Raw genomic sequence first — 11,907 nt, forward strand, 5'->3', positions numbered from 1 at the left:
ACATGTGTCCCACATGTCCCATGTCACTGTACATGTGTCCCTCATGTCCCACGTCACCCTACATGTGTCCCACATGTCCCACGTCACTGTACATGTGTCCCACATGTCCCACGTCACTGTACACGTGTCCCACATGTCCCACGTCACTGTACACGTGTCCCCACATGTCCCACGTCACTGTACACGTGTCCCCACATGTCCCACGTCACTGTACATGTGTCCCTCATGTCCCACGTCACTGTACATGTGTCCCTCATGTCCCACGTTACTGTACATGTGTCCCTCATGTCCTACGTCACCCTACATGTATGTTCCCACCCCCCCATCACCACCCTAGCACAGGCCCGCCGCCATGTGGGCGTGGCCTCGCCCGCCCAGTGGGGCGTGACCACAGCGGCTGACCAATCACATGCCCGATGGGCGTGGCTACGACCAAAGGGGCGGGTGCTCGGAGCCGCGGTCACGTGAGGCGGGCGGCTGAAGCCGCGCTGCGGCGGTGTCATGGCGGCGCCGTCAGGTGAGCGGGGACCGGGGCCTGAGGCGGCGGCCGGGGGGGGGGAAAACCGGGCCCAGGCCCCAGCCCTGGCCCTCACCGGCCCTGTCCCCACAGAGACCGAGCGGCTGCTGGGCCGCGGGCCCGCCTACGGGAGCACGGAGCCGCCGGCGGTGGCGGAGGAGGAGGAGCTGCGCCGCCGCCTCAAGTATTTCTTCATGAGCCCCTGCGATAAGTACCGGGCCCGCGGGCGGCGGCCCGTGAAGCTGGGCCTGCAGCTGGCCAAGATCCTGCTCGTCACCGTCCAGGTGCGGCGGGGAACGGGAGGCGGACAGCGGGGAGGGGGCGCTGGGACGTGGGGGTATTGGGGAGGGGGGCAGTGGGACGTGGGGACACTGGGGAGGGGGCACTGGGACAGGGGGGCATTGCGGAGGGGAGCACTGGGGGCACTGGGACATGGGGACACTGGGGAGAGAGTCAGTGGGGGCACTGGGACATGGGGACCCTGGGGAGGGGACACTGGGAGATGGGGGCACTGGGGAGAGGGGCACCGGGGAGGGGGCACTGGGATATGGGGACACCGAGGAGGGGGGCACTGGGACATAGGGGTACTGCAGAGGGGGACACTGGGAAGGGGGGCACTGGGACATGGGGGCACTGGGTAGGGTGGCACTGGGGGCACTGGGACATGGGGACACCGAGGAGAGGGGCACTGGGACCTGGGGACACTGGGGAGGGGGCACTGGGAAATGGGGACACCGGGGAGGGGGGCACTGGAGGCACTGGGACCTGGGGACACTGGGGAGGGTGGCACTGGGGGCGCTGAGACATTGGGAACACTGGGGAGGGGGCACTGGGACATGGGGACACTGGGGAGTGGGGCCCTGGGACATGGGAGTTGTGGGGAGGGGGGTATTGGGACTAGGGGGCACTGGGGAAGGGAGCACTGGGACATGGGGACACTGGGGAGGGGGCACTGGGACAGGGGGGCATTGCGGAGGGGAGCACTGGGGGCACTGGGACATGGGGACACTGGGGAGAGAGTCAGTGGGGGCACTGGGACATGGGGACACTGGGGAGGGGACACTGGGAGATGGGGGCACTGGGGAGAGGGGCACCGGGGAGGGGGCACTGGGGGCACTGGGACATGGGGACACCGAGGAGGGGGGCACTGGGACCTGGGGCCACTGGGGAGGGGGGCACTGGGACATAGGGGAACTGCGGAGGGGGACACTGGGGAGGGGGGCACTGGGACATGGGGGCACTGGGGAGCGTGGCACTGGGGGCACTGGGACATGGGGACACCGAGGAGAGGGGCACTGGGACCTGGGGACACTGGGGAGGGGGCACTGGGAGATGGGGACACTGGGGAGGGGGGCACTGGGACATGGGGACACCGGGGAGGGGGACACTGGAGGCACTGGGACCTGGGGACACCGGGGAGGGGGACACTGGAGGCACTGGGACCTGGGGACACCGGGGAGGGGGCACTGGAGGCACTGGGACATGGGGACCCCGGGGAGGGTGGCACTGGGGGCGCTGAGACATTGGGAACACTGGAGAGGGGGCACTGGGACATGGGGACACTGGGGAGGGGGCACTGGGACATGGGAGCACTGGGGAGGGGGGTACTGGGACATGGGGACACTGGTTAGGGGCCACTGGGGAAGGGAGCACTGGGACATGGGGACACTGGGGAGGGGGCACTGGGACAGGGAGGCATTGCGGAGGGGAGCACTGGGGGCACTGGGACATGGGGACACTGGGGAGAGAGTCACTGGGGGCACTGGGACATGGGGGCAGTGGGGAGGGGACACTGGGAGATGGGGGCACTGGGGGCACTGGGACATGCGGACACCGAGGAGGGGGGCACTGGGACATGGGGACACTGGGGAGGGGGCACTGGGACATGGGGGCACTGGGGAGGGGGGCACTGGGGGCACTGAGACATGGGGGCACTGGGGAGGGGAGCACTGGGACCTGGGGACACTGGGGAGCCGGGCACTGGGACATGGCGCCACCGAGGAGTCGGGCACGGGGACATGGGGACACTGGGGAGTGGGGCCCTGGGACATGGGAGTTGTGGGGAGGGGGGAGAGGGGCACTGGGGAAGGGACACTGGGACATGGGGTGGGGAGGGGGCACTGGGACAGGGGGGGAGAGCACTGGGGGCACTGGGACATGGGGACACTGGGGAGAGAGTCACTGGGGGCAGTGGGGAGGGGGCACTGGGAGATGGGGGCACTGGGGAGAGGGGCACCGGGGAAGGGGCACTGGGGGCACTGGGACATGGGGACACGAGGAGGGGGGACTGGGACCTGGGGCCACTGGGGAGGGGGGCACTGGGATAGGGGAACTGGGGACACTGGGGAGGGGGGCACTGGAACATGAGGACACCGGGGAGGGGGGCACTGGGGGTATTGGGACATGGGGACACTGGAGGGCACTGGAGGCACTGGGACATGGGGGTAGTGGGGAGAGGGGCACTGGGACATGGAGGTAGTGGGGAGAGAGGTATTGGGACATGGGGACACTGGGACATGGGGGTAGGGGGGAGGGGGGTATTGGGACATGGGGACACTGGGGAGGGGGGCACTGGAGGCATTGGGACGTGGGGACACTGGGGAGGGTGACAATGGGACAGGGAGGCATTGGGGAGGGTGGCCCTGGGGGGATTTGGACATGGGGACACTTGGGAGGAGGGCACTGGGGGCACTGGGACATGGGGAGGGTGACACTGGGGGCACTGGGACATGGGGGACACTGGGGAGGGTGGCCCTGGGGGGATTTGGCCATGGGGAGGGTGGCCCTGGGGACCCTGGGATGTGCGGTCACTGGGGAGGTGCTGCTGCTCCTCCATTCCTGGGTGATGATGTCACGTTGGGAGCCTCTTTGGGCTGAAACCGCTGCATTTTGGGCCCCGATGCCCCCCACCCCACCCCGTGCCCAGGGCAGGGCTTGAATCCCGGGGGGGGGGCTTTGTCCCACAGCTCATCCTGTTTGGACTCAGCAACCAGATGGTGGTGACCTTCAAGGAGGAGAACACCATCGCCTTCAAGCACCTCTTCCTGAAGGACTACGTGGATGGGGCTGAGGACTCCTACGCCGTCTACACCCAGCAGGACCTCTACGAGCGCATGTTCTATGCTGTGGAGAAGGTGAGAGCCGCCCTCTGGGGACACCAAGGGGTGCTTTGGGGACATCAGGAGATGCTTTGGGGACATCAGGAGGTGCTTTGGGACATTAAGAGGTGTTTGGGGACACCAAGGGGTGCTTTGGGGGCACCAAGGGGTGCCTTGGGGGCACCAAGGGGTGCCTTGGGGACACCAAGGGGTGCTTTGGGACACCAAGGGGTGCTTTAGGGACATCAGGAGGTGCTTTGGGGACATCAGGAGGTGCTTTGGGACATTAAGAGGTGTTTTGGGGACACCAAGAGGTGCTTTGGGGGCACCAAGGGGTGCTTTGGGACCTTAAGAGGTGCTCTGGGGACACCAGGGGGTGCTTTGGGGACACCAAGGGGTGCTTTGGGGGCACCAAGGAGGGCTTTGGGACCTTAAGAGGTGCTTTTCGGACAAAAAGAGGTGCTCTGGGGACACCAAGAGGTGCTTTGGGGACATCAGGAGGTGCTTTGGGACACCCAAGAGGTGCTTTGGGGACATCAAGGGGTGCTTTGGGGACACCACGAGGTGCTTTGGGGGCGCCAAGGGGTGCTTTGGGGGCGCCAAGGGGTGCTTTGGAGGCGCCAAGGGGTGCTTTGGGGGCACCAAGAGGTGCTTTGGGGGCACCAAGGGGTGCTTTGGGACCTTAAGAGGTGCTCTGGGGACACCAAGAGGTGCTTTGGGGACACCAAGAGGTGCTTTGGGGGCACCAAGGGGTGCTTTGGGACCTTAAGAGGTGCTTTTCAGACAAAAAGAGGTGCTCTGGGGACACCAAGAGGTGCTTTGGGGACATCAGGAGGTGCTTTGGGATACCCAAGGGGTGCTTTGGGGACATCAAGGGGTGCTTTGGGGGCGCCAAGGGGTGCTTTGGGGGCGCCAAGGGGTGCTTTGGGGAAATGAGGAGGTGCTTTGGGGCATTAAGAGATGCTTTGGGGACACCCAAGGGATGCTTTGGGGACACCAAGAGGTGCTTTGGGGATGCCAAGAGGTGCTTTGGGGACGCCAAGGGTGCTTTGGGGACCCCACGAGGTGCTTTGGGGACACCAAGGGGTGCTTTGGGGACCCCACGAGGTGCTTTGGGGACCCCACGAGGTCCTTTGGAGACACCAAGAGGTACTTTGGGACATCAGGAGGTGCTTTGGGACACGAAGAGGTGCTTTGGGGACACCAAGGGGTGCCTTGGGGACACCACGAGGTGCTTTGGGGACACCACGAGGTGCTTTGGGGACACCACGAGGTGCTTTGGGACACCAAGGGGTGCTTTGGGGACACCAAGAGGTGCTTTGGGACATCAGGACGTGCTTTGGGGACACCACGAGGTGCTTTGGGATACCAAGGGGTGCTTTGGGGACACCACGAGGTGCTTTGGGACATCAGGAGGTGCTTTAGGGACGGCAAGGTGTGCTTTGGGACACCAAGAGGTGCCTTGGGGACACGAAGAGGTGCTTTGGGGTCACCAAGGGGTGCCTTGGGGACACCAAGGGGTGCTTTAGGGACACCAAGGGGTGGTTTGGGGACACCAAGGGATGCTCTGGGGACACCAAGGGGTGCTTTAGGGACACCAAGGGATGCTTTGGGGACCCCAAGGGGTGCCGTGGGGACACCAAGGGGTGCTTTGGGGACACCATGGGGTGCTTTGGGGGCATCAGGAGGTGCTTTGGGACATCAGGAGGTGCTTTGGGGACACCAAGGAGTGCCTTGGGGACACCACGAGGTGCCTTGGGGACACCACGAGGTGCCTTGGGGACACCAAGGGGTGCCTTGGGGACACCAAGAGGTGCTTTGGGGACACTGAGGTGGCTGTGGACCACATCCAGCTCCTCCTGGCATCTCCTTCTCCCAGTACTTGGCCATTCCCAACGCGACCATCGGGCGCTATGCCTACGTGCATGGGGGCAACCACTCGGCCCTCCTCTTGTGCCAGCAGTACTACAAGAAGGGCCGCATCGACCCGGCCAACGACACCTTCAACATCGACCCCAAGATTATCACAGGTGGCTTTTGGGGGGGGATGGGATGTTAAAGGTGGAATTGCTCATCCCAAATGTCTTGGGTTGGGATTTGGGGCTTGAGAAGGTCCCCAAAGGGGATATGGGGGGGGTTTGGGCTTCACTGAAGGTGCTTCTCCTCCATGTAGACTGCTTGGGAGTGGACCCTGAGGACCCCCAGCCTCTTTCTCGCAGCTACAAGAACTTCACCCTCAAGTTCCACAAGTAAATGAGCACCTTTGGGTGCTGGGGACACCCCCAAGCTGGGATCCCAATGTGGGGGATCTCCTGTTGAAGCCCCATTGGTTTCCAACCCACTTGTGGGATGTACAACCACTGCTCCTCTAAAGCTGGAGCCACCTTGGTTGGGGCGCCCAAAGGAAGGGGTTGGCCCCTCTCGGGTGGTGTTTGGCTCTTGGCACCGTGGTTTGGGAGGGTGCTTTGACTCTTGGCATCATCTCTTAGGGGTTTTGGGGTGTCCAAGTGAGCCCCACTGTCCCCTCCACAGGCTCATCAATGTCACCATCCAGTTCAAGCTGAAAGCCATCAACATCCAAACCATTATCAACAACGAGATCCCCGACTGCTACACCTTCACCATCACCGTGAGTGGTGGCACCGGGGGGGGGACACGACGCATCCTCTATGGGGACAAAGGGACCCGTCCTGCCCCCATTCCCGTCCAGCCCCATTCCCATCCCGCCCCCATTCCCGTCCCTCCCCCAATCCCATCCCAGCCCCATTCCCACCCCAGCCCCATTTCCATTCCACCACGATTCCCATCTGGCCCCCATTCCCATCCGGCCCCCATTCCCATCCGGCCCCCATTCCCATCCGGCCCCCATTCCCATCCCAGCCCCATTCCCATCCCGCCCCCATTCCCATCTCACCCCCCATTCCCATCTCACCCCCCATTCCCATCTCACCCCCCATTCCCATCCCGCCCCCATTCCCATCCCAGGCCCCATTCCCATCCCAGGCCCCATTCCCATCCTAGGCCCCATTCCCATCCCAGGCCCCATTCCCATCCCAGCCCCATTTCCATCCCACCGCAATTCCCATCCGGCCCCCAATCCCATCCGGCCCCCATTCCCATCCCAGCCCCATTCCCATCCTGCCCCCATTCCCATCCCAGCCCCCATTCCCATCCCAGCCCCCATTCCCATCCCAGCCCCCATTCCCATCCCAGCCCCCATTCCCATCCCGCCCCCATTCCCATCCCGCCCCCAATCCCATCCCGCCCCCAATCCCATCCCGCCCCCAATCCCATCCCGCCCCCAATCTCATCCCACCCCCATTTCCATGGCTTTCCTGGCCTGTCCCCACTCCCCCTTTGTTCCCAGATCACGTTTGACAACAAGGCCCACAGTGGCCGGGTGAAAATCCGCTTGGACAACCGGGCTGACATCAAGGAATGCAAAGATCCCAGCGTCTTCGGCCGAGGTGGGAGCCACAGCGCTGCCATCTACCCCCCCCCCCCCCCCTTTTTGGGTGCCAGAAGGGTGCTGCTGGGTGCTGAGTCGAGCCACGGTGCCTCTTGTAGGTGACAACTCCTTCAGGCTCTTCTTCGATGTCATCGTCATCCTCATCTGCTCCTTGTCCTTCATCCTGTGCGCTCGCTCCATCATCCGGGGCCTGCTGCTCCAGCACGTGAGTGCAGGGATGCTGCACCCCACCTTTGTGTGGGGACGGATGGAGTTGGGGGGGGATGGAGGAGGCCCTTTTTCCCCTGGGGAAAGGCTGTGTGGGATGGGTGAAGGTTTCTCCTCGCCATGCAGGAGTTCAGCCGGTTCTTCCAGCGCCGGTACAACCAGAGCGTGTGCCTCTCGGACCGCATGGAGTTCCTCAATGGTTGGTACATCCTCCTGGTCATCAGTGATGTCCTCACCATCATGGGCACCATCATGAAGATAGGCATCGAGTCCAAGGTACCCGAGGTCCTGGGTGCACTGGGGCTGCTGCCACTGGTGTCCCCATGCACCCAGGAGGGGACATTTCCATGGGGCAGGAGGCAGTGGCCACCCATGGGTGCTGGCAGTGCAGTGGGTGAAGCTCTTGTGGGTGGCTTCATGGTGGGGTTGGGGGACAAGCATCACTCCTGATGGGTGCTGGTCCAAGTGGGACCCCGTTGGAAACAAAAGGCAGGAGGCAATGGCCACCCATGGGTGCTGGCAGTGCAGTGGGTGAAGCTCTCCTGGGTGGCTTTATGGTGGGACTGAGGACAAACACCACTCCTGATGGGTGCTGGTCCAATGGGACCCCATTGGAAGCAAAAGGCAAGAGGCAGTGGCCACCCATGGGTGCTGGCAGTGCAGTGGGTGAAGCTCTCCTGGGTGGCTTTATGGTGGGACTGAGGACAAACACCACTCCTGATGGGTGCTGGTCCAATGGGACCCCATTGGAAGCAAAAGGCAAGAGGCAGTGGCCACCCATGGGTGCTGGCAGTGCAGTGGGTGAAGCTCTCCTGGGTGGCTTTATGGTGGGACTGAGGACAAACACCACTCCTGATGGGTGCTGGTCCAATGGGACCCCATTGGCACCAAAAGGCAGGAGGCAATGGCCACCCATTGCTCTGAGTGAAGTGGGTGAAGCTCTCCTGTGTGGCTTTATGGTGGGGTTGGGAACAAGCATCACCCCTGAGGGGTGCTGGTCCAGTGGGACCCAATTGGCAGCAAAAGGCAGGAGGCAATGGCCACCCATGGGTGCTGAGTGCAGTGGGTGAAGCTCTCCTGTGTGGCTTTATGGTGGGGTTGGGGGAAAAGCATCACTCCTGATGGGTGCTGTTCCAATAGGACCCCATTGGCACCAAAAGACAGGAGGCATTGGCCACCCATGGGTGCTGGCAGTGCATTGGGTGAAGCTCTTGTGGGTGGGTTTATGGTGGGGTTAGGGACAGGCATCACTCCCAATGGGTGCTGCTCCAATAGGACCCCATTGGCAGCCGAAGGTCCCATCCTGCTGCTGCCTGGTGGCTCCTGGCCCCTTGGGGACCGCGTGGGGACAACCTCAGAGCCTGGGGTCCCATCCTGCTGCTGCCTGGTGGCTCCTGGCCCCTTGGGGACAACCTCAGAGCCTGGGACCCCTCTGTCCCTGCAGAACTTCGCCGGCTACGACGTCTGCAGCATCCTGCTGGGCACCTCCACGCTGCTCGTGTGGGTCGGGGTCATCCGGTACCTCACCTTCTTCCAGAAGTACAACGTGAGTGGCAGCAAGGGACCATTCCCAACGCTGGGAATGGCGCCTGGAGGAGCTCAGGCTCACCCCATGGATCTCCCTACCCGCTCTATCCCTATCCCGCTCTGCATTGGGACCCCATAGGATGCTCTATGGAGGCCCATCCCAGTGACCGCCCCCCCCCCAAAAGGCTTGGGATCGTTCCCAAGTGGTTTTTCCTCTTCCAGATCCTCATTGTCACGCTCAGGGTGGCTCTTCCCAACGTCATCCGGTTCTGCTGCTGCGTGGCCGTCATCTACCTGGGCTACTGCTTCTGTGGCTGGATCGTGCTGGGGCCCTACCACGTCAAGGTGCTGCTCTGGGTGCTTGGGGTGGCAGTGGGGCCATGGGGGCTGCCCCTGTGGGGTTGAAGTGGGGCCATGGATGCTGTCCCCGTGGGGTCGCAGTGGGGCCATGGATGCTGTCCCCGTGGGGTCGCAGTGGGGCCATGGATGCTGTCCCCGTGGGGTCGCAGTGGGGCCATGGATGCTGTCCCTGTGGGGTCACAGTGGGGCCATGGATGCTGTCCCCGTGGGGTCACAGTGGGGCTATGGATGCTGTCCCCGTGGGGTCGCAGTGGGGCCATGGGTGCTGTCTCCATGAGGGTCCCAGTGTGGCAGTGGGGCCATGGGTGCTGTCCCCATGGGGGTCCCAGTGTGGCAGTGGGGCCATGGGTGCTGTCCCCATTGATGTCCCAGTGTGGCAGTGGGGCCATGGATGCTGTCCCCATTGATGTCCCAGTGTGGCTATGGATGCTGTTCCCATTGATGTCCCAGTGTGGCAGTGGGGCCATGGGTGCTGTCCCCATTGATGTCCCAGTGTGGCAGTGGGGCCATGGGTGCTGCCCCCATGAGGTTCCCAGTGTGGCAGTGGGGTCATGGGTGCTGTCCCCATTGGTGTCCCAGTGTGGCAGTGGGGCCATTGGTGCTGTCCACATGGGGGTCCCAGTGTGGCAGTGGGGCCATGGATGCTGTCCCCATGGGGGTCCCAGTGTGGCAGTGGGGCCATGGGTGCTGTCCCCATTGGTGTCCCAGTGTGGCAGTGGGGCCATTGGTGCTGTCCACATGGGGGTCCCAGTGTGGCAGTGGGGCCATGGATGCTGTCCCCATTGGTGTCCCAGTGTGGCAGTGGGGTCATGGGTGCTGTCCCCATTGATGTCCCAGTGTGGCAGTGGGGCTATGGCTGCTGCCCCCATGAGGTTCCCAGTGTGGCAGTGGGGCCATGGCTGCTCCCCCATTAGGATTAGACCCCAGTGGCCCATTGGAACCTTCACCCTGGTGGCACCACGGTGGCTTTCGGACCCCTTCCCATCCCTCTTTATCCCCTCCCGTGCCAGTTCCGATCCCTTTCCATGGTGTCCGAGTGCCTCTTCTCCCTGCTCAACGGCGATGACATGTTCGTCACCTTCGCCGAGATGCAGCAGCACAGTTACCTGGTGTGGCTCTTCAGCCAGGTCTACCTCTACACCTTCATCAGCCTCTTCATCTACATGGTCCTCAGCCTCTTCATCGCCCTCATCACCGGCTCCTACGAGACCATCAAGGTGAAGCCTTCAACCAAGGCTCAATCCCTTGGGATTTGCCTTGTGGAAGGGGTTTTGGTTGTGGTTTGGGTGGTGAATCCAGCGCTGCCCCGCTTCCAGCTCATCCCAGCGTCCATCCGGACCTCTCCTGGAGGCTGCTTTCCTCATCCCCCATCCCTTGGGATCGGAGCTCAGCTCCCTCCTGCTGAGAGCACCGCAATCCCCATTGCCCCACGCGGCGGCGCCGACCCCATTGCGCTCACCCCAGACCCCGCTGGGCCTTCCCTAAAGGGATTTCTTCCTCTTCCCCACAGCACCAGTGCGAGGGGGAGCCCCCCGTGTCCCAGCTCCACACCTACATTGCCCAATGCAAGGACAGCCCCAAGTCGGGCAAGTACCGGCGCGACAGCACCGCATCCTGCTCCATCTTCTGCTGCTGTGAGCGGTGAGTGGGGCTTTTGGGGGGGGGGGTCCCAATGGATTTGGGCTTGGAGAGGGGGATTTCAGGCTCTTTTCACTCCTTTCCCCATGCAGACCCCGTTGCTGCACCCATGGGACCCTCCATGTGGGGCTCACTCCCCCCTTATTGCTCCCCAGGGTGGGGGGGGGATCCTTCTGGGCTCCTGGATCCCAAATCCATATGGATTCCTCCCCCCCCACATCCATCCCATTCCCTCTGCTCTCCCCATAGGGCTCCTCTGCAAGACAATGCGCTGCTGGTGAACTGAGGCAGGACCCATGGGGACACCATGGGGACGATGTCCCTTTGCCCCCCTCTGCTTTTAAGGTCTTTTATAGCTGCTTTTAGCACCGTAAAGCAGGGACCGAGATGGAGGGCACACGGAATGGATGCTGATGGCCCCATTATTCCCCATGGATTTTGAGCTGCTCCCAGGCCTGGATGCTCGGCAGCCCCAGAGCGGGATTTGGGACCTCTTGGATGTGGTTTTGGGAGCTTTGGGACTCCTTGGAAGTGCTTTTGGGAGCGACCTGGAGCCTTGGAACTCATTGGAGGAGCTTTAGACACCTTTGGAAGAGCCTTTGGGAGCCTTGGAACTCATTGGAAGAGGTTTTGGGAGCCTTGGACCTCCTTGGAAGAGCCTTTGGGAGCCTTGGAACTCATTGGAAGAAGTTTTGGGAACCTTGGACCTCATTGGAAGAGGTTTTTGGGAGCCTTGGACCCCTTTGGAAGAGCCTTTGGGAGCCTTGGACTTCATTGGAAGAGGTTTTGGGAGCCTTGGACTTCATTGGAAGAGGTTTTGGGAGCCTTGGACTTCATTGGAAGAGGTTTTGGGAGCCTTGGACTTCATTGGAAGAGGTTTTGGGAGCCTTGGACCTCATTGGAAGAGGTTTTGGGAGCCTTGGACCTCATTGGAAGAGGTTTTTGGGAGCCTTGGACCCCTTTGGAAGAGCCTTTGGGAGCCTTGGACCTCATTGGAAGAGGTTTTGGGAGCCTTGGAACTCATTGGAAGAGGGTTTGGGAGCCTTGGACCTCATTGGAAGAGGTTTTTGGGAGCCTTGGACCCCTTTGGA

The 11,907-nt window shown here is 62.6% G+C and overlaps 1 protein-coding gene across 3 annotated transcripts; it reads left to right on the top strand.

Annotated features, from left to right (window-relative positions):
• Positions 1-418: 418 nt before the first annotated feature.
• On the top strand, positions 419-11,526 carry MCOLN1 (mucolipin TRP cation channel 1). Of its 3 annotated transcripts, XR_009967846.1 has the most exons (15): positions 487-517; positions 611-801; positions 3,484-3,651; positions 5,495-5,645; positions 5,789-5,864; positions 6,148-6,244; positions 6,983-7,082; positions 7,183-7,289; positions 7,418-7,567; positions 8,736-8,837; positions 9,041-9,163; positions 10,189-10,395; positions 10,689-10,819; positions 11,066-11,347; positions 11,411-11,526. XR_009967846.1 is itself a non-coding variant. In XM_062635044.1 (14 exons), the coding sequence occupies exons 1-14, from the start codon at positions 502-504 to the stop codon at positions 11,100-11,102; spliced, it is 1,656 nt and encodes a 551-aa protein (XP_062491028.1). In that variant the 5' UTR covers positions 419-501; the 3' UTR covers positions 11,103-11,403. The 3 variants fall into 3 exon arrangements, 2 of the variants coding, with proteins under 2 accessions (XP_062491028.1, XP_062491029.1); XM_062635044.1 differs by lacking the exon at positions 11,411-11,526 and having other exon boundaries at positions 419-517; positions 11,066-11,403; XM_062635045.1 differs by lacking the exons at positions 10,189-10,395; positions 10,689-10,819; positions 11,066-11,347; positions 11,411-11,526 and adding an exon at positions 9,457-9,568 and having other exon boundaries at positions 419-517; positions 9,041-9,218.
• Positions 11,527-11,907: the final 381 nt, after the last annotated feature.

This window comes from Pezoporus occidentalis, unplaced genomic scaffold, assembly GCF_034315485.1.
Source record: "Pezoporus occidentalis ecotype Australia unplaced genomic scaffold, CSIRO_AGI_Poc_V1 ctg446, whole genome shotgun sequence".
NCBI classification, from domain to species: domain Eukaryota; kingdom Metazoa; phylum Chordata; class Aves; order Psittaciformes; family Psittacidae; genus Pezoporus; species Pezoporus occidentalis.